Source organism: Onychomys torridus, chromosome 3, assembly GCF_903995425.1.
Source record: "Onychomys torridus chromosome 3, mOncTor1.1, whole genome shotgun sequence".
Taxonomy (NCBI): Eukaryota; Metazoa; Chordata; class Mammalia; order Rodentia; family Cricetidae; genus Onychomys; species Onychomys torridus.
Window position 1 is genome coordinate 153043064 of NC_050445.1, and position 22925 is coordinate 153065988.

At 40.2% G+C, this 22925-nt stretch overlaps 1 protein-coding gene across 3 annotated transcripts in view; it reads right to left on the minus strand.

Moving 5' to 3' along the window:
- The window catches only part of LOC118579984 (solute carrier organic anion transporter family member 1A5-like), a 49300-nt gene extending 33298 nt beyond the window's left edge, over positions 1-16002 (minus strand). The window contains exons 1-4 of one of the 3 annotated variants that reach the window (XM_036181824.1): positions 15943-16002; positions 11143-11284; positions 6501-6633; positions 1679-1785 (exon numbers count right to left, since the gene is read on the minus strand). In XM_036181824.1, coding sequence (XP_036037717.1) covers positions 1679-1785; positions 6501-6633; positions 11143-11284; positions 15943-16002 — 442 coding nt within the window. Of the gene's footprint in view, positions 1-1678; positions 1786-6500; positions 6634-11142; positions 11285-15942 lie in introns of those variants that run through there. The other 2 variants (XM_036181825.1, XM_036181826.1) reach the window with 2 other exon arrangements.
- Positions 16003-22925: the final 6923 nt, after the last annotated feature.

A 22925-nucleotide genomic window follows, 5' to 3' on the forward strand; every position in this document is an offset into this window, starting at 1 on the left:
CATCTCTTTTGGGGGTCATATGACTCTTTCACAGGGGTCACCTAAGACCATCTGAAAACATAGATATACATTATGATACATAACAGTAGCAAAATTATAGCTATGAAGGAGCAACAAAAGGAATTTTATGATTGGTGGTCACCAAATGTGAGGAACTGTATTAAAGGGTCCAGCATTAGGGAGATTGAGAATCATCGCTCTAGAATCATAAGCATAAATATATCCTTTTGTGTGTAAGTTCCCGTGGCCATGGCATTGTATTAAAAGAAAAGAAATGAATACATGCAATAAGTTATTTTACACATCTCGCTGTGTCTGTGAGTTTTTGTACAGAGCTATACAAGTCCTCATTTCTCTGACCTAATCATTGACTTGATTTGTTCATGGAGTCATACGATCTATTGATAGAGTTATAAGACTGACAGTGTTGAGAAGTACTGAAAGGTAAGAGGTGGGCCTAATAGAGCAAGTGTGACAGGGGCTGGCAGGTTAAGAGGGGCTATATCTTACCACTTCCTATATCTTGTTTTCTATTCTTCCTGCCCCAAAAGAAGTGAAGAACAGCACCACCCAACACTCATGTCACCATGATGCTCTGTCCATAAACATGGAGCCAAATGACCATGGGCTGAACCCTCTAAAACAGTGAGTGAAAACAAATTTTTCCTCCCTTGAGTTGTTCTTTGGTTTTGTTCACAGGGATGTAAAATTTAATAATAGAGCATATGAAGGGCAGGAGCCAGGACCACAGTGCCTGGGCATATAGAAAGTCAGGAAAGCACCACTGTTTGGTTGAAATGTAAAGTAATGTCAAAGAGGGGAAAGGATACCAATAGAGAAGTTCCTGGGTAATCAATTAATTCTGAACTGTGACATAATCATGTGCGTTCCCATGGTGCATCAGATGCACAGCATAGATCAGGGAAACTTTCTCTCTGTCTGTAATTCTTATTTGTATAATTGTGGTGGCTAGTTTTTGTCAACATGACACAAATTTAGACATACCTGAGTAGAAGGGATCTCAGTGGAGGAACTGCCCTCATCAGATTGTCCTATGGGCATTTCTATGATATGGTTCTCTTCTTAGCCAATTGATGTAAGGTTGAACAGACCACTTTGTGTGGTACTATCTCTGATTAGCTGAGACTAGACTGCATAAAAGGTAGCTGAGCAAGCCAGAGGAGCTTTGCAAAATTCCTCAATGGTCTCTGCTTTGGTTTGTACATCCAGGTTCCTACATTGGCTTTCCTCATGGTGGACTACAATTTAAAAGCTAAATAACTCTTTCCTTACTGAATTGGTTGTAGTCATTATTTTATTACAGCAACAGAAAACCAAACTAGAAACTCATCACAGAGATGTCATCATGTTTCTAAATCCATCCTTCTAAGTCATCTTCCCTTGTGGGACTAATTCTGCAATGGTGCTGGAGTGGATATCTTTTGCTTGTTTTTAAAATACCCACTTTAGGAAACAAAGGAGTCTTAATAAGTATATGCAAACTCTGGAGGCAGAGCATTCTATGTTATTAGACAACTCCCTTTCCTGAAGAGGGAAATAAAGTTTGTCCATTTGTCTTATATGCCCACTAAACCCAGTGTCACATTCAAAGCCCTTCATAAAAGTACATTCTGTGGCCCAGTCTCTGAGCAGAAAGCAACAAGAAGCATTAGTCAACCTTTTGGGTCTGGTGTTGGCATTAAGGTCTGGGTTCTGTTTCCCGAACACAAGAAGATGTCTGAGGACAAGTTGCTTGCAGGTGAAATTGTTTTTTCATATTCATATCTGTGTGGACACAGGAAAAGTTGCTGTGAGAAACTGAGTTCAATGAGAGTGTCTGTAGATTACTGACTCCTGTTCCCTGAAAACATAGCATCCAGACCCTGTGCAGACACATTTCCACAGCAGTCATTGTCATCATCATAAATCCTATTGCAAGACCAGCAAGACAACTCAGCAGGTAAAGCACTTGCTGCACAAGCCTGATGACCTGACTTCAGTCCTGGAAATCACATAAGATGGAAAGAGAGGAATGATTCCATCAAGTTGTCTTCTGATCTCTACACTTGAATACACACACACACACACACACACACACACACACACACACACACACCAAATAAATAAATAAATAATGAACAAATAATAAATAAATAAGTAGAAACAGAAATCTGTATCATTAAGTTGGACATGTAGTTCTAGGGCTAAACTCCATAAACAGGTAATGGTGGTCCATGCCTGCCACCTTAGCACTTTGGTAGTGGAGATGGGAGCATCAGAAGATCAAGGTCACCCTCATCTATGGAGCTATTTTGAGACCACAGTGGACTTTACAATAGCCTATCTCAAATAACAACAAAACAAAACAAACAAACAAAAAACAAAACCCCTCAAAATTTAAAAAACCTGAATGAATAAAAATAAGTAATAAATATCATCCAAGGAACTTGATAATCACCAAAATGTGCCCCTTGTTTGCAGTAACTTCTCAAGTCTCCACATGTAGGTGGCCTGGCTTTCCAGTCTCTAAAAATCAGCTTTCTATGATATCTAAATGACCACTTCCCAGAAATCATTAGCCTGAGACAAAGAAGAAAAGCAAGAAAGAAAAAGACTCACTAAAGTAAAACTGAGAAAACAAAAGCTTTAGAAAGACACGAAACAACGGAACAAATCAAGACACCTGCTCTGCACTCTCTGGGCTGTGGTCCAACCCTTCTTCCTGAGAATTCAGTCAGTGAGTCTCCTGTGCGCTCATTAACTCCAGCAGAAGAAAAAGTTCACATCACCTGACAATGCAGTGTTGTGGGGACAAACGTGCTAATCAACTGTGGTCATGTAACTCGATCAAATCACCAAGGATCAGCTTGTCCTAGAAAGAGAATGACAGAGTCCAACAGCAGAGGAGAATGTCTCCAGCTAAGTTTCTCTCTATTGTAGGTATGCTGGATTTCTTTTATTTGTTTGTTTGTTTGTTTGTTTGTTTATTTATTTCTAAGTGTATTTTTTAGAAGAGAGACAGCCAGAGAAAACCATGGGCAGATGAATTGTGCATGAATAAGGAGGTATACTTCCCCAAATTCTAATTTCTGTGCTGCATAATATAACACAGAAGTCAGAATCACTTCCTCTCAGAACAACTGCCTGGATGTCCTGTCATAGTTTTCCAGTGAAGTGTGGACACAAACCTATTTCTCTCTTCTCATGACCCAGAGAGGACAGATCAGCTTCAAAGAATTATCACCTTTGGCAGAAGGTAGAAAAACATAATAATTGTCAAATATTTCTCAACATTAATATGAATAGAATAGAATGTAAAAAAAAAAAATTTTTAATTCCATCCACATATTTTCAGTTCCCTGCAAAAACACAGAAGCTAAAATATCCTTCATTTCATGTATTATCCTCTTAAAAATTGGTTGTCCACTCAAGGTCCATTTATTCCCCAAATGAAAATAAAATGGCAGAAAAAAGGTATCAAAATAGAAAAGGGGAATGGCCATTTCCTCACGGATAAAGACATCTAGATATGAAGATGTAACTTAATTGGTACATTGGTGCCTGGCAAGAACCAATCCTGGGTTTAATCCTGAGCACAAAATAAAACCAAGCATGGTGGCCCAGGCCTATAGTCCTAGCACTCAGGAGATGGAGACAAGAGGATCAGAAGTTCATGATTATCATTAATTACAGAGAAAATTCAAGGCCAGACTGAGTTACAGGAGACTTGGTTTTAAAAAACAAACAAACAAAAAGGCTTGTGAGATACCAGATGCCTCCATGTTTACAGGTGCTTGTGTACAAGCCTGACAACCTAGATTGCATGTCAGGTCCTACAGAGGAGGCAGAGATAACCTACTCCTGAGAGTTGTTTCCTGACCTCACGCAAAAGCACACATACTCCACCACCATAACATATACAAAAAATAGATAAAAATAAAAAACTGTAAATAAGATATTGAAAGTGTGGTCAATTTAAGTTCAATCAAATCTCGAGATTGGGATGAGGATGTGAGAATGGCCACCAAATCAGAAGGTAATGGAAATATAACCATCATGCTTCAGGTAGCAACAGGGTATGTTCCAGGTCTCCACTGAAAGCTGCATGATGAGTCTCCCACCTCGGGGTCTGGCTGGGCACACAAAGCAACGTCTAAAGTGTGGGTTAAAGTGCACCTAAGGAATAGCTAGATCTTCATACTCGTCCTCCATCTCTCCAAGTGGAAATGATCACAGGCGGGAGGGGAGCCAAACTGGTGCACTGAGGGCACAGAGGACAAAAAGGAGGAACACTAGGTTGTAAAACTCCACACACTGAAAAATGATGTTCCCATTCCTTTCTGGATGGTAGTCAGTTTCTACCTCTTTAGCAAGTGCAGAGAATTCCTATCTAGAATCACCACCCAGTGCAGCTCAATTACCACCCAGCCTAGCTACATTACCACCCAGTCCAGTTCAATCACCACCCAGTCCAGCTCAACCATCAGCCAGCCAGTCCAGCTTATTCACCATCCAGTCCAGCTCAGTCATCAGTCAGTCCAGATTAATCACCATCCAGTCCTGTCTCAACCACCTGTTGACTTATCCTACTGAAAAAGTTGAAACACTCCCATTAACCAAGTCTATACTTGTATACAGAATTTCTAGTTCGCTTTCTGTTGTTATTCTTTTTTATATGTGAACAAATAACCAAGTGTCATCTGTAGTGGACACTCAAAGACAAACAATAAGTACACTTTCAGGGGCCAAAGACACGCAGACAGTTGAAGAGAGTCACACAGGAAAAGACATTGCATTCCTAAGAAAATAACAAGATAGCTTCTCAGGGGAGATATTTGATGTAGAGAGGAGTCCTTGAAAATAAAAATTTAGAAATATATTAATACAAGTAACAAGCCCATTGAGGAGCCAGGATGACAAAGTTAAATCTCCCAGGGAGTACCCATGAGATGAGAAGACATGAAGTTAGAATGATGACAAGATATGAATGAAATCTAGGATGTCCGTGCTCAAATAGGAGCTGAAGAAGAGTGGGAGACAGAGAAAGTTATCAAGTAGAAAGGAGAAAAAAAAGTACAAAAACTTCACAAATGTCCTGACTGAAGGCACCTGGTGGAGGTGGCAAGGTCTTAAACCAGTCATCATCATTGTCGGACAGTGGAGCCAAAATAGAAACCAGCCACAGGAGTTAGAACACTAATTCTACTTCCAAAACACATAAACTTTGAGGCAATGGCTCCAAAGGCTGTGGGGAATTTTTCCTCTACAGAAAGAAGTGAGGGAGAGTGAAGTGGGAAACAGATTAAGATGCTCCTTCAGTGAGTATGTAAGAGCAAGAAAGAGGTGAAGCAAGGGAGTTGTGGGGGCGAAGCCTGAAACAGGAGGATCACCAAGACTTAGAGGCCAGCCTGAGCTACATAGTGAATTCCAGCTCAGGCTATATAGCAAGACCCTGTTATGAAAAGAACAAAGCAGGACTGGAGAGATTGCTCAGTGGTTAGGAGCACTTGTTTTGCTCTTGAAAAGGATCTGGGTTTGCATTCTAGCACCTACATGGTAGCAGACAACCATCTCTAACTCTACTTCCTCAGGAAATGATACCCTATTCTGATCTCTGTGGGCCCCAGATGCATACATGGTACACATGTATACATGCAGGGAAAACAGTGACACATATCAAATTGATGAAAGATCTTAAAAACAAAAAGAAAGATAGAAGAAGGACATAATGAAGAGTAGAGGCAGGAGGAAGAGGAAGAGGAGGGAAGAAGTCAGACAAATTCATAAGGAAAGAATGATGGGGAATTATAAGGAAATGGCACTGAGCTGGCCTAGAGGTTTGCAGTTCAGAGGCAGGTGGAGAACAGCAGACACCAGCGAGAGGCATGCCCGGACAACAGTGCAGCCCTGACCTGTTCTGAGGGATGTTCACCCTGCCAGCCAGTGAGGGCTAGTGAGACAGTGAGAGACTTAGAGAGTCAATCTAATGGGGACATGGGCTAAGTATTCAATCTAGATAAAAATTGAGTTCTACAACAAATAGCATTATTCTATGGTAGATAATTTAACTTTTATAATTTTCTGTGTAAGACACTCTGGTAAGCATGAAAATAAAAATCAATATTCACATTGGTCTATCTCTTGCCAACCTGTGATTATGTCAAATAGTAGACCCCTTGTAACTGGAGTGTCTAAAAACCCTGATAAAGGGCTCAGCACAATCTTTGGCAGATGCAGAGAAATCTGTTCAGGTGTCTCAACTTCATGAAAGCAATGTCTCAAATTCCCACTTCACAATTGACTGGATTGGACCTAAACAGACCCAAGGTTACAACATACACAAATTATACAGACAGAGCAGAGACCATGTCTTCTAAATTCCATATTACCATTCTGTACTTTGGGGAGAGCATTGCTACTTCCATGGAGAAAATTCTGAGCCTCATTTCCTGTAGAGAAAACATTGAACCTAAAATTTAATCAAAGACTGGAGTACTCACCGGCCCATCAGGAAGTGAGGAAGTGATATTACGAAACACCCTAGTCCCATAAACACACATCCAACACCAATCACAATAGGCCTGTGCAGTTTTGTTCCAAAATAACTCACAAATATAATCAACAAAAGGTTTCCTAAAAGAGGGGAATGAGAATGTTTGTTTCAGTAAAGTAATAGCAGATCTTAGTCAACAGACTCTCCTTCATTTGAACTCTAGAGTAAATTTTTAACAACCACCTTAAAGATACAGGATGGGTGCTTGGGAGGTTTGTGCATTGTTTATATAAATTGTGACCCAGAGGGAAGGTTCTGTTCCATTCTGGAGAATATTAAGGGTTCTTTTCAGGATTATCCAGCCCTTGGGAATGGATACAAAAGCAGGTGTCAGCCTGCACCTCACCTCTGACCTCTCCTCTCATGTCTGCTCTATGCAGAGTCAAATGGAGTCATGGTTTTTTTGTTTTGTTTTGTTTTGTTTTGCTTTGTTTTTTTAATTTTTTAATATGGATATTTGTGTTCTAATTTTACATATCAGCCTTGGGTTCCCCTGTCCTCCCCCCTCCCGCTGCTGCCTTCCCTCCATCCACTCCCCCCCATTCCCATCTCCTCCAGGGCCAAGACTTCCCCAGGGATTCAATTCAACCTGGTGGATTCAGTACAAGCAGGTCCAGTCCCCTTCTTCTAGGCTGAGCAAAGTGTCCCTGTGTAAGCCCCAGGTTCCAAACAGCCAGCTCATGCACTAAGGACAGGTCTGGGTCCCACTGCCTGGGTGTCTCCCAAACAGTTCAAGCTATTCAATTGTCTCACTTATCTGCAAGGCCTGATCCAGCTGGGGGCTCCAAAGCTTTTGGTTCATAATTCTTGTGTTTCTATTAGTTTGGCTATTTGTCCCTGTGCTTTTTCCAATCTTGGTCTCAAAAATTCATACTCTTAAAGTCCCTCCTCTTTCTTGACAATTGGACTCCTGGAGCTCCATCTGGGGCCTGGCCGAGGATCTCTGCATCCACTTCCATCAGTTATTGGATGAGAGTTCTAGCACGATAGTTAGGGTGTTTGGCTATCTGATCATCAGACTAGGTCAGATCAGGCTTTCTCTCGACCATTGCCAGTACTCTACAGTGGATGTATCATTGTGGATTTCTGGGGACCTCTCCAGCACTTTGCTTCTTCCTGTTCTCATGTGGTCATCATTTATCATGGTCTAACTTATTCTTTGTTCTCCCTTTCTATTCTTGATCCAGCTGGGATCTCCTGCTCCCCTAAGCTCTCTTTCCCTCAAACCTTGCCCTTCATTACTCCCACTCATGTCCAGGTTGTTCATGTAGATCTCATCCATTTCTCTGTCACTGAGCGATCCCTGTGTCTTTCTTAGGGTCCTGTTTTCTAGGTAGCCTCCCTGGAGTTGTGAGTAGCAGTCTAGTCATCTTTGTTTTACATCTAGCATCCTCCTATGAGTTAGTACATAAGACAGTTTATGCTGAAGAGGACGGACGTGGAGCAAGGGGAACTCTCCCTCCACTGCTGATGGGAATGCAAGCTAGTACAGCCACTTTGGAAATCAATATGGCACTTCCTTAAAAAATTGGGAGTCCATCTCCCCCAAGACCCAGCTGTAGCACTCTTGGGCATATATCCAAGGAATGCTCAATCATACCACAAGGGCATTTGTTCAGCTATGTTCATATCAGCATTGTTTGTAATAGCCAGAACCTGGAAACAACCTAGATGCCCTTCAACTGAAGAATGGGTAAAGAAAATATGGTATATATACACAATGGAGTACTACTCAGCAGAGAAAAAGAATGACATCATGAGGTTTGCAGGCAAATGGATGGATCTAGAAAAAATCATCCTGAGTGAGGTAACCCAGACTCAAAAAGGATTCATGTTTTTAACTTGCTATTTAAAAACCCCTTTATACTCAACATGGTCAGGCCAGATGCCTGCTTTCAAGTCTTTCCTTAGACCAGGAAATACAGTTAACAGAGAGAAAGTCAGAGTCCTAACCCTCCGACTGGGACTTAGGCCCAGATTGAAGGAGTCAAAAAGTCAAACCAAAAATTCATCTGTGGTTTAGGAGAATGCTTAGGTTTAAATAAACTCAGTGGGAAACACTATTCTGACAGAGAGGCCTGTGATGAAGATGTTAAGATATGAAAGAACTAGTGTGGCCTAGTGGCACAGACCTGCCATCCCCAGTCACAGGGAGGATAAGAGAAGACTACAAGATCAAAGTTGGCTTGGGCTTCAGAGTGAGTTCAATACCAGCCTGGACATCTTACTGAGAACTTCCTCAAAATAAAGAGTAAATAAAGAGCTGATATGGAGTAATAGAACATTTGTCTCATGTATGGGAGGCCCTAGGCCCAATAATCATTATTATTCACAGAAAAAAAAGGGAACTGAAAATCAAATATAAGTAAGCATTTTACAAAATACATATTTTTAGTTTGATGAAGAATATTTACCCTGCTTACACTGTACATAAAGTAAAGATCAGAAAATTCAAACATACTTTTTAATGACAGCAAATTTCTCAGTGATCTTAAATATTGCAAAGATATTTGAAGACTGTTTTTCTTCCAATTCTATTTATCTCTAGTTTGCTTTCTATGTAGAAGAGATGGTTCTTTATTTTGAACAGTGTGTGCCCCGCCTCTGTATCTTTATTACCCTATCTGTCCCCTAAGTCCTGGTCATTGAGGTGATCATTCAGAAGGTAATGTCTCAGGATACTTATTGTTTGATGTCTCTGGGTATATTTCTAATCTATTGCTGTACAACATGAATGCACAGAATCTTGTCTGAAATTGCTATTGTTTGAGAGAAAAAGTATCTTTCCTCATATTAGGCTTAGATTGCCTTTTACATTTCTGTGTCCCTCAAATAATTGGAGGGAAGGTGTTGGGAGAGAGGTAAGGTGTTTTCCAGGCGAGGGGAAGGTTGCTTGCAAAACCACCTGGGTAAAAGCCTACTGAATGCTGCATTCACTGGCCAATGTGAATTACCTCCTCTCACAACTATTTCAGTGTAAGACTTCCTCTTAAGTCACCTGGCACAGCCAGTAGTTGTATTGTTATTTTTTACTTTAAATAGGACTTTTTAACCTTTAGTTAAAAAACCACAGGGTTCATAGAAAGTAGAGTTTTCCATGGACTTAGGTGAGAATTATTTTCAATAATCATTAACTGGGCATTTGTATTTCTGTTCATGGTAGTGTAGGAAGCATTAGTGACATTAGGAGCCATGATTCTTTCACCAATAGACATATAAATGATGGCTTCTGACAATGTGATTATTGTAAAGGGCCAGGCAACCAACAATAACTTGAAAATCAGATGAAGACAATATTTGCCTTATTAAAAATCACAAACATTCCTTCCTAACAAGATTTTTAAATGTTCTGATAATTGTACTTCAGTGTAACTGCATTCCTTTTTAACTATATAGTTTCCTTTTGTACAACTTAAGTATTATCCAGAAATCAGATGTCATTGAGTTTTCAATATAAGTCCTCAGCATAGAAAGATCAATAGCCTCTTCCAATCCCATACCTGCTCACTGCCACCTGAAGAATAAAAGACATACTCCAGAACAAGACACAGTCTCTACATATTTCCCATCCCTGCACATCTCTCTAGATCATGTTCTAACACATTTGACCTTTCCATAACACAGGGCTGACTACAACCTGACACACAAACCATTTGATGATTCATCCTCTGTACAAATCTCACCTTCACATTTACCTGTCCACTTCTCCACCTGGAAAACCTTTACTCCTTCAGGAGACTGACCTCCTTAGCACAATGTGTCTGTAAGACCTTGCATAACCAATGGGCTGCACTTGCTGCATCTAACACACTAGAACATGACGGAATCTGTGAAAGGTCATTGTAAGGCGTTCATCCTGACTGCACTGTGAAGGCCAAGGACACAGGGGGCAGAGCAAGCACTAAGATTGACCCTGGAGACAGGATGGAGCATCCTCAGTGTGTGTTAGCTAATTCATAGTCTTGCTGTTTTGATTAAATGCATCAAAGACAATTTCACCTTGAAGGAAGTAAATAATAAGAATAAGAGGCTTCCAGGTCACTTTGTCTGAAGAGGGCATCTTTTCCTCCTTCACCCTTTGTAATCTCATATCTCAGTTCATTACACAAATTCAGGGGCTAAAGTTCATTCACTCCTCTTAGCCATCGTGTCTGGCACAACTCAAACACAGGAAAGCACCCTCATCTTACAAGTGACTGGTAGTGGAGAGCTGCCAACCTCACAGACACAGTGGGGGAGAGAAGCACTTGCTCTCTTCTTCAGAACACAAGTTCCTCCAGGCCCCCACAGCAGCCTTCTCAAGTGCCAAAGAAAAGCCCTGAGCTTCTCTTTGATTAATCAAATGATAGAATTAGATATTTATACTCTGAATCTTATGCCAGTTGTCAGAAAAAAAGGGGCCATATCAGGGTATATGGCAATAATTAGGTGCTATCCCGGGGATATTTAAATAATGGTTTCTTCACACCCAAACCAGGCTATTCAGTCACACCAGGAAGCATGTACCTCAGTTAAATGCAATAATATAAGGCAGGAAATAAGGAGACAATGTTAATGTATAATAATAAGTAAATATAAAAATAACTCACCAATTTCAAAGCTCCCATTGATCAATCCAACTATAGATGTGGGGATATTGAATTGTCTCTCTATTTGTGTGAGCATTGAATTCATGTAAACTCCTGATAGTGATTTGGCTACATACGCCATTGTTAATGAAAACAGAAACACCTAGGGAGAAAAACGTTTCAGAAAAAGTGAAGACTTTGTTTTCCAATTATATATCCTCTATCTACTGACAAAATGGACTCCACCATGAGATATAGGATTGTATGCAACTTAAATAGCTCTTGAACATGGAAAAAGCCTTAATATGTAATCTCTGCTCTATCACTATCCTAACTCTGGTATAGTGGTATTTGCTAGGGCCCGAAAGAGGTGATACTTATTGCCCTTGTACATGACCTCTTAAAAAGAGATGAGAGAGGGAGCATGTGGTCCTGAGAGAGGTGACTCAGAGGTTAAGAACACTGACTAATGCTCCAGAGGAACCAGGTTCAATTCCCAGGTTGTCAGGAATCCGATCACACCAGGATAAATAAATAAAAGGAAGAAGGTACCACAAGACCCCTCTCATACCTTCTTAAGTGGTCATGTGCAAGGGCAAGACCTACCTCCTTCAGGCCCTATAACCCAAGGTCATGGGTGGAGCAAATACCACTACACACTGGAAAAGAAGGCTTAGACTAGCTGGTTAGCAGTGGTGAGTTTTGTAGGTGGGTATGGTTTTGCTCATGTATTAGTGTCTCTTATTCATATAGAAAGACATGGAGTTATTCTGTGTAAGACACAGCTATTGATGGGTCTTCATCACTATACTGTTATCTGCAAGACAAGTGTTGTCTTCTTTAAGGAAGGGAAATAACAGACCACAGAATTACACGATGGCATTATTTCTGCAGCAAGCCTACTATAATTCAGGAATGACTGGTCTCTGGATATCTTTGGCCAGTTCAACACCTTGAACTTTTTTATGTTCTTGAGAACAACAAGCTACATTCTCACTGCTGGAGGCAGCACGACCTGTTTTATTTTTCTTCCTGGGGCAATATGCCCTATAACCCTTTATCCCAGCAGTCTAAGTGGTGTTCATGGCATGTAAACCCAGGTCAGAACATTTTGGGGGTCTCGGGTGCAGGATGAAATGTGGACATGTCCTGAAAAGACTCCAGATCACTACCTGCCTGTTACTAATGAACTCACTTTGAGTGATGTAGTAAACGAGATCCCTGTTTCTCTTCTCTTCCAGCAGCTGGTTGATGGCATATATCATCATCCCAGCTTCTGGAACTTCTGTGTTATCTCATCTGAAATAATGGGTAAATTATACTGTGTTAAATGAGTATTTACTGTTTGGAAAATTTTGTCATAATAACCAATTAATCTGAATTAACCTAAGCAGAAACATACACAAAAAATAAATGAAATGGCAAATGTGAACACCAAGTTCCATATAGATTAAAAGTATTCTAGAAGTTTGTCTTTTAATACTAAATGGCATTTGCAGAGATGTCTCTCTTCCTACTACAGATCTTTCATACGGTGTGATCGACACTTGATAATTTAAACATAAGTTTTATAACTCAGGTCCTATAATTAAGAGCAAGGTCTATCAAATTTTAAAAAATTTGGAAGAATAAATGATCTTTGGAAGATGATTTATTCAATTTATGTTTTTGAAGAAGAAACCTAAGCAGTTAGTGAGCACACTGCTCTTTCTCTAAAGCATTTGGTTCTGGGGAGAAAGTGAAAGAAATCAGTGTCCATGCTGGTTCAGGTCCACTGGTACACAACATCTGTATTTATAAAGCTAATCCTGCTGACTGTTCATTTCAGCACTCTAGAGTCTGAAGCAAACTCCTTTGGAGCAGTCTTTTCATTCTTCCTAAGGGAGTTCTTTCTTTTTTTTTCACCCTTTCTTTTTTGTGTATGTGTGTGCATGTTAGTGTAGGATGAGTTTATGTGTTTACATGCACATGGGGAGACAGAAGACAACCACAGGTGTAATTCCTCAAGCTTCATCCATTTTTTTTTTTAAATAACAGGGATTCTCACCTGCCTGGATTTCACCCAGAAGGCAAAGCTGGGTGTCTGTGAGCACCAAACATCTGCTGACTCCATGTCCCACACTGGGATTGTACTTAGTGTCACCATGCCTAGTTTCTGGGTAGGCTTGGGGACTGAACTCAGTCCTCCTGCTTCCATGGCAAGTATTTTACTGATTGAGATATCTCCCGACCCCTTGAGAAACTTTCCATTCTTTTCTTTAATAAATTTTATTAACTGAATTTGCTCTTTGGTATTTTCATACACACATGGCATCTCTGATTATTACTTCCTTCCTTTCTTCTCCCCGACGTTTCCCCACCAACACCTTAGTTCCCACCAGTCCTTTTCCAAAGCTTATGAGTTTTGGTTTAGTTTTTTGTTCCATGTATCTTAACTGGGTCATCTGTGTAGCCACTGGATTAGAACTAACCACTGGTGCCTGGTGTAGTCATCAGTGTGTGCATGACTGAAGGTCATTAAGGCCATCATTTCCCCTGTCCTGGGACACTTTCCTTAAAAATTATATTTCTAAACTTAAGAAGCAGGAGCTTCAGTCTTTAACTGTAGAGAATTTGACCACCCTAACAATCTAGATAGTTCTAAATTTAGAGCAGTCTAATTATTTTTAAACAATTACTTCTAAATTTTGACTTGTAAACTCATGGTTTTAACATTTTCCCATAACGTCCACACCAATATCTATTATTGCTAAACTCCAAAGTATCTGTGGTGGTTTGAATAGGAATGGCTCCCATGAACTCATAGATTTGAATGCTGGGCCACCAAGTAGTGGCACTATTAGGAGCTGTGGCCTTGTTGGAGGAAGTGGGTCAATGAGGGTGGGCTTTGATGTTTCAGAAGCTCCAGCCAGGTCCAGTGACACTCTCTTCCTGCTGCTTGCCAATCTGCATGTAGAACTCTTGGATCCTTCTCTAGAACTACATGTACCTTGGGCCCCCATGCTTCCCACATGATAATTATGGACTAAAATTCTAAACCTGGAAGGGAGCCCCAATTAAATGTTTCCCTTTATGAATTGCAGTGGTTATGGTGTCTCTTCACATCAAAAGAAACCCTAACTAAGACTGTAACCACAGACTGTAACTAATTTGAGAAGTAGTATTTATAATTATAGAGGATGATATTTCTCTATAAATGCTGTTAATTTTAGTAACTAATTATCATTATAGTAAGCTTTGAAGTTGAAAATGTGGCTCAGCAGTTAAGACCACTGGCTGCTCTTGCTGTGGACCTGGGTTCAGTTCCTAGCACGCACATTGTGGTTCAAAACCACCTGTAACTCCAGTTCCAGGGGATCCAACACCTTCTTCTGGCCTTTAAGGATACCAGACACACAAATGGTGTACCAATATACATGAGGGTGAAATGTCCCTATACATACAATAAAACATAAATTTAAAGTAATTAACATATTTTACAGTGGAGAAGAAGGTATAGATCAGTGATAGAGGAGTTGCCCTGTGTGTGTGAGTATCTGAGTCTAATCCCTCATATTGCCAGTTGTAATAGGATGGCACTGAAGGGTAAGAACTCACACACATACAGAGACAGACACAGACACACAGAGAGATACACAGAAGAAACACACACAGAGATCTCAGAATGATGTTTTTATCTAACATGTAGGACTACTATTACCCTTTTCAGATAAAATACACTTAAGTATAAGCAATCTGCACCAGTTGTACAAAGTTGCACATCTGTTATGCATTGGGCAAAGGTTATAAGCCAGGGGACCTGGGCTCCTCAAAATAACATGAGAGATGAAGGATAACTTGAGGGGGTTGAGTCTCAATAATTCATGCATCACTGCATGTAAAAACACTTTCCAGGGCTGAGTCTGAGGCCTCCGTCTCTTTTACATTAATGTATGAGTCCTCTACATGTGACTAAGGTAAAAGAGCTTGTGATGGGATGACTGAGCAGGCAGCAGCTTAGAGAGGAACCTGTGAGGGACTCTGCAGAGACTAGACCAGTGCTCACATTCCTTGGGTTAATACAAATTCACATTTGGTGATGCAAAGATGCTTTGGAACAACAAGAAGGACAATTATGTCTAAAATACTGAAAACCAGCAAAACAGTAAACAGAGTGGACATTTTTCTTACAAAACAATGGTTGTAGTATTGCCAAAGCTTGAAAAAAATATTTGTCTGACTAGATCATGAAGTCAACATAGCACTTCTCTTGGGGAACTATTTCCCAGATATTACCCCTGATCTTCTGACAGGAACCCCTCTCTGATGGCTGAGTACTGGGTAGACCTCTGACCTCAGACCAAATTGCAGCACAACATAATACACACCTAAAACACTTTAAATCCCATTCTCCATTAAGACCCTCTAAATCAATGATTCTCAACTGTCCTAATGCTGTGCACTTTAATACAGTTCCTCAGATTCTGTTGATTCCAACCATAAAATTATTTTTGTTTGCTAATTCAAAACTGTAATGTTCCTATTGTTATGAATTGTAATGTGAATATCTCGGTTTTCCAATGGTCTTAAATGACCCCTAAGGGGTCATGACTCACAGGTTGAGAATCTCTCCTCTAAATTAGTCTAATAAATTTTCCTGGATGAATAATCCTGGTTAGACATCCATAATTATAAAACCAACTTCTTTACATCAATAAATTAACAACACATTAGGTAAAATGGCTTTTATGTTGGAAAATTTCGTATAAGCTGAGCAATGTTACAAGGACTTTCAATGCTTGCTTTAAAAGACTCTCATGCATACATCTAAATAATACATACCTTCATCTTGGAAAAGCATCCTCCCCCATGGGTTGCAACCCTTGTATCAGTTTCTCCCATGTTCTGATTGTTTCCAGATGTTTTTGCTTATCGCTGTATTTCCAAAAAAATCAAACAGTTGTTAATTAAATGATTTACTGAACTGTAATGAGCCATTCTCAAAAAAAGGGGGAAAAACATTTCTTAGGTGTCTTACTCATGATTTCTCTTGATGTGATAAAATCCCAAGACCAAAAGCAACTTAGAGGGGACAGGGTTAATTTTAGCTCACAGTTCATCACTGAAAGACTTCAGGGAAGGAATTCATGGCAGCAACTTGGATGTAGGAGCAGATGCCAAGGTCATGGAGGAATGTTGCTTATTGCTTTGTTCCTCATACCTTGTTCACCCTGCTTTCTTAAACAACTCAGGACTGCCTACCTAGGGATGATCCCACCCACAGTGAGCTAGGCCCTCCCATATCAAATTTTAATTGGTAAAATGCACCACAGGCTAGACAATAAGGCTATCTCCTGTGACATTTTCTCAATTGAGGTTCCTTCTTCCCAAATGATCCTAGCCTATGTCAAGCACAACTTTGGAGGTGGATCAGTGGATAACAAGTTTGATTCATAAGTTTGAGGATCTCAATTTGAATTCTTAGCAACCAAGTAAAACCAGGATCTATAACCCCAACACTGGAAAGACGCAGACAGCAGAATCACTGCAGCATGCGAACCTAGCACTCTAACCAAATGAATAATAGACAAGTTCAGTGAATAGGCTTCATTATAAAACCTAATGTGGAGCATTCTAGAGAAAGACATTCAGCATTGACTTGTGGTCTCCATAATATGCACACCTGTATGTGTGATCTGCACCTGCACATATACTTATGTATATACACAAACCCATACACACATATTCACTGCATATACACACAGAGAGACTCTCTCACACATAATCTCTTAAATAGAAACAATTTAACCAGTACTTTGAATATTATAAAATTATCTAGGAAGATTTTTATCCTGACTGACTTAGAAAATAATGCTATAGGGGAAGATTGGTTTGTTTGATTTCTATTGAAAAATGGTGATATTAAAGCTAGCCTCAGAGCTTATTAGGCTCTGACCTTAAGCTAATGACAACATGATTAAAATAAAGCTTTTCAATTCTTTAGCAAAGCAAATTAGATCTAGGTGATGTCCTTTGAACTCACTTGAAGGCTGCAGCCTGTAGTATGAATCTTAAATGATCTTATTAATAAAAACAAACCTGAGGCCAGTTTTTTGGGTGACTGCTGGAAGATCAGAGAAGCAGAATAAGCCACAGCTACCTCACCTCGCCAGTTCCTCAGCTGGTCTTGTTTCCTCAGACTGGATGCCTCTGAGTCCTCATCCCAGTGGATCTCAGCTGAACTGCTGCTCAAAGCCCAAAAGCTTAACCAGCCAAATTCATCTAGTTTCTGGTCTTCACACCTTATATATCTTTCTACCTTCTGCCATCACTCCCTGGGATTAAAGGCTGAATTTCTGGGATTAAAGGCATGTGTCACCAAGTTTAGCTGTTTCTAATGTGGCCTTGAACTCAGAGATCCAGAGGTATTTCTGTCTCTGGAATGCTAGAATTAAAGGTGTGTGCTACCACTGCCTATCTTCATGTTTAATATTGTGACTGTCCTGTTCTCTGACCCCAGATAAATTTATTTGCCTACACAATTTTGGGGAACACAATACCACCACAGCAGCCTTTAAGAACTCGAAGACATTTTTTTGTGTTTGTTCTCAATCTCTGCTTCACTGAGCCCACAAACGCCCTTTAACCAGGCTTTCTTCTTGAGGTCTTTGCATTCCAAGACTTCCCTAGAGTTTCAAGAAGATAAACTATCTCTGGGGTACTGTTGACTCACATGACCTGGGGAGAAAATAACCTAAGTAAAAACAACAAATAAATCTATGATCTGGGGACAAATTCAAAACTTCCAGATTTAAAAATGTAAGGTTTAAGGAAAGACCAGACACCTAAATAGACGTCCATACATGGTTATTTATGACCTACATATTTTGTATGGACACACATACATCTCTAAGTATAGGTGTTAAACAGATACAAGTATTTATGTTCAATATAGAAAGGTTATTTGAACTCTATTCAGCTGTACTAGCCTCATCAAACTATTTTGTGTCTTGAAAGTAGGATATTTTCATCACTATCTAAGTATTCTAATTTTATATTTATTCTAAAAAATCTATTTCAGCATACCAGTATGATTTCTCAGCACTATCCACAGCACTAATTTATGAATATCCTCTGATTAACATTCATTCAACATGTAATTCAGAATAGTTCTAAATTTATAAAACATTTAATCCATTTACTAGAATTTCAAATTCCAGTCACAGCTGAGGAATTATGTATGACCCTAGTTCTATTCACTACCTTGCAGTTACAATGAATACTTATTGAACACCTACTATGAGCAAGAAGCATCAAGACTGAACAAATAACAAGATAACCTTGCTGTTCTATAGAGAAGTGAAGTTGTTTGAGATACCTCACTCACTAGAGAAAGCTGCTTGTTTCCAATCTCTAGGAACATAATCTTTCTCTGGGAAAGACATGATTTCTTTAAAATAAATAAAGGTATACTGAGATAGAATGGTGCTATGTACTTTGAGGTACAACTTCCAGATTGTGGAAATAAAGAAGAAAATTCATAAAATATGGATGAAAATTATCGTGACTGTCTTGGTGGTTTTGAACAGACATAAGTATGAAACTGCCCAGACTCAAGGCTCCCACATAACTTCAAGTCCAATTAACTTCCTGGAGAGGACCTAATACTTATTTTGGAAAGAATGGTAGAAGGAAGCAATTTCCAGTAGAGAGGAAACTCATGATTTAAATTGACACCAAATATAGATGAAACATCAGCATCTCAACTCTCCTCACCTACTTCTCATTTCCTCATCCGTAGTACAATCTCTCAGCAGCCCTTTCTTTCTTCTCTTTCTCCTTGCACATTTCTGAGCCTGGGATGGTCTCCCTACCCATCACTAAGAGAACTTAATCTTCTTTCATATCAAAGCTGGCTTAAAATATAACCACCTTCAATATCTACTTTTCATTTTTTAGCCAAGTGAAACTGGAGTTAGCATCCAGATCACTGGATGGCTCTTCCCATACACACTAAGTAATCATCTGGGTAGTTTTTATCACCACGTTGAAGATTGCTTTCTAAACACTTTTACTGTGTTAGAGCAACTTTACAAACAAGTGTTTTGACTGTAAATAAAGCCTACAAAGCCATGCACTTGAAAACAGATTCAGTGTTACTAAGCTAACCCCCACCTTCCTCTAATGTGCCAGCACTTTCTGTGAAGAAAATTATGTCTTTTCAGATGCATTTTAAACATGTCCATGGAAGAAAAGAGACAAAGCAACATCTGTTTCATTGACTCAACAAAACCTGTATAACCCAATGCTTAATTGTGTCACATTCCCTTGCTGAACATTTTTAACATAAGTGAGAAATGTGCACAGAGTAAGTGACAGCCACATGAACAGTGTCCCCTTGTTAGCACAGCATTGTTTAAACAACAACTTCTGTTCCCAGGATCACACAGTATCACAGACAAATCCACATTAGTCATCAATGCTCAAGAAAACAGGACACTACACTTTCATTAAGGAGACAACACTCTCATGTCTCCCCTCTCTTTTGTATTCACATGAGGAGTGGGAAAACACCATTCTCCTTCTTGAGCAAAAGAGTCCATAACTCTGAACCATTTACATTGTTTGTGTGACTGCAAAGATGTATGATGGAACATCTGCTCTCTCAAACATTTTAAGAATACAGTGCAGAAATTCTAAGTATTTAGGTGAGAATATTACAAAGCAAATCTCTAGAACAGTAACTACCTTGCAGTACTGGCACTCTATACACACTGAGCAGCAACCCTGGAGGGGGGAACCTTTGGTTGATGGTCCTTAAAAACATCTCAATCACAGGAGAATACAACTTTGTACAAAGTGAATAAACACACTCACCCATGCTCAGTATCCACACAGTTTGTGATTATCAGAAAATGCATGCTGTTCATTCCACCTTACTCTGTATTATTGAATTAATGAAACAAAGGCTTTGCTTTACCATAGCCAAGCGAATAGTACATACATGAAGCCTGAGGAGATGGTCCTCTGCCCGGTGAAGGAAAGCAAAAGTCTTATGCAAAGCACCTTTCCCCAGAATCCTCAAATTGCCTGTAACTGCTAGAGACAGCCTATTGGATGCTGGCCAGCTGAAACACTTTCAACTAATACCAAGCCAAGAAAGGACATGGAGAATCAACAATGGCTTGCTTGATTCCTAGAGAAATTGTCTTACTTTGGTCAGATTTTTCCAGTCAAAAATAAAAGGAGACAATACTGAACTCCAATGAATAAGTATGACATATTTAGGTACACTTTTATATCCTACATTCAAGGTACCTGGAGTTTGCTGCTCTGGGGGAAATTTAACCAGAAATTAAGAACTTTACCCATTCCTGTGGTTTCATCATAGGAAACAAGACTGGAACATGCATAAACCTCTTACCAGCAATCTAGTCAATTTGTGACTTTGTATGTGTTCTCAGTCTAGAGTGAGAAGCAGAATTGGAAATTTGAAAGATGAGTTCTGCCTATAATGGAGCCAGCTGTGAATGTCATCAATGTCGCTTCCTGTACCGAACACATCTAGAGAGTGAAGAGATGATCGCAGGAGATCAGGTCCCACACTTGAGCTTTGACCTATGTCTCACCAGGCAGCTTGAAGCTCTCTAGTGCAGAGCCCTGTGGAACCCAGCACTTTCCACCTAAAGCAGGAAACAGGCCAAGCCAGCATGCAGAGTGCTCAATATTTGTTTATTTCCACATCACATTTTTATTGATTCTTTGGGAGTTTCACATCATGCACCCGAATCACAATCCCTTACCAGTCCTCCCATGTCCAGACCCTCCCTTATAACACCTCCAAAAAGAAGCAAAAAACAAGAGTAAGGAAAAAAAGTTCACTTTGCATAAGATATATACTCAATGAAGCATGGTCAAATATCTAGTAGCCTACCCCTTAAACAGAACTGAGTCCTTCCCCTCCCACACCTCCGACAGAATCCAGCAATTGTGCAGAGCTACTCTTCAGCATCCCTGTCACACCTTTAAGAGTTCCCTGTGTTGGTTGGGGATTTAGCTCAGTGGTAGAGCACTTGCCTAGCAAGGATAAGGCCCTGGGTTCAGTCCTCAGCTCCAGGAAAAAAAAAAGAGTTCCCTGTGGTGCTTCCTATATAAGCTGCTACTTTGGGTGGTTAGGGTTTGTCACAGAAGTCTTCCATATCTCTCCCTCTCGACTGTGCATCTGCGGTCACCAATATCATGCAAAGGTAGCCTCCTTACTCTTCACTCAGTGGGAACACAGATCATGGCCCTCTTCTTGGTTTACAGCTATGGCACAAATCATGAACACAGCCCTTTGCTGCAGTAAGAGCATAGACCCAGACAAGGCACTGAAAGTTGCCCAGACCATGGACATCGATATGACCTCAGGTGGCAGAGCAGGCTAGCCATATCAACATGGCACCACGGGTGGCAGCATGTCCTATGGACATCAACAAGGACTCAGGCTGTAGCACAGACCATGGACATCCCCATGCCCTATGGTGGCAACACAGGCCATGGACATAAATACAGCCTCCAGCCCAGTAGGACCACAGACCCAGATAAAGCTCTCTGTGGCAGCACAACCCCACATATCACCATGGCCTAAGGTGGCAGCAAAAGTCACTCAGATCAGTATGGCCCCGGGTGGCAGAGTGGCCCACAGACATCTACGTGCAATCAGACTACAGCACTGACCATGAAAATCTGCCTAACCCTTGGTGGTGGCATGCACCACAGACATCAAGGCAGCCTCCTTCAGGGCACAACAGGGTATGATGTGGGAGGTCGTGAGCCCTGGCTCTCCCATCATATACCTGATACACAGTTGCTTCAATGTTTGGTTTGTTTCTGCCTCCCCTCATCATTGCCAGCAAGAACTGTCAGGTTGACTTAGCTAGCACCAGAACAGCTGGCATGCTGTTTCCTCTTGAGGACATCGCCACTGATCTCCCCTGCATCCTGAACTGCACCCTGTCTAAACTGACACATTCTCAGCAGTTGCTGCAGTTCCTGAAGAAAGTGTGCCTTACTCCACTCACTATCCAATACCTGTTTTTCTCAGAGAGCAATACAATGAGAATTGTAATTTCTTCAGTTTGTCTCAATTATTTCCTTCTTTTTATCTGCACAGGCTTAGTTTGAGAGACAATAGTAGGTATGTCCAATTAATCATGCAGAATAAAATAGTTGAACTCCTTTTTTTCTCACAGAAGAGTTTACTTCCTTCCAATGTACTGCTCATATCTGGAAACCCAAAAAAAAAATCTCAGCACTTTTCCCTAATCCATTATGTATGCATTTTCTTATTCTCATAGTAAAAAGGAGGAGACAGATGGAAAGTGTCAGGTGTGAGACATCATTCTGACTTTAATCCCAGATGAGCTGACTTGTGCATATGGGCTTTTAGCCTGTTTATATTAAAAGCCAGGGATCTTCACGTCTATCATACAAGACTATTATGAAGACTGAACTATAAAACTCCCATCACCACCCTCACATGGGGCTGGAATGAAACAGTCACCCTGTCAACGGCAGTGAATATTATTCATTCGTTCCACAAATGTTTATTAAGGCTTTACTAAATTCCAAACACAGTATTAGATATGAGGGATATGAAGATAAATAGCTTTGGCTTGCTCTCAAGAGGTCTCAGAAGCTATTGAGAGACAGATCATTAATTGGTAATGAGTAGCTATTGCCATGATGCAGTCAATATCAAAGGGAAAAGATTGATGATAGCCATTCTCATGCCTGTGTCATTTGGGTACAGTGTAATAGTTTATAGATTAAGTACAAGTTTG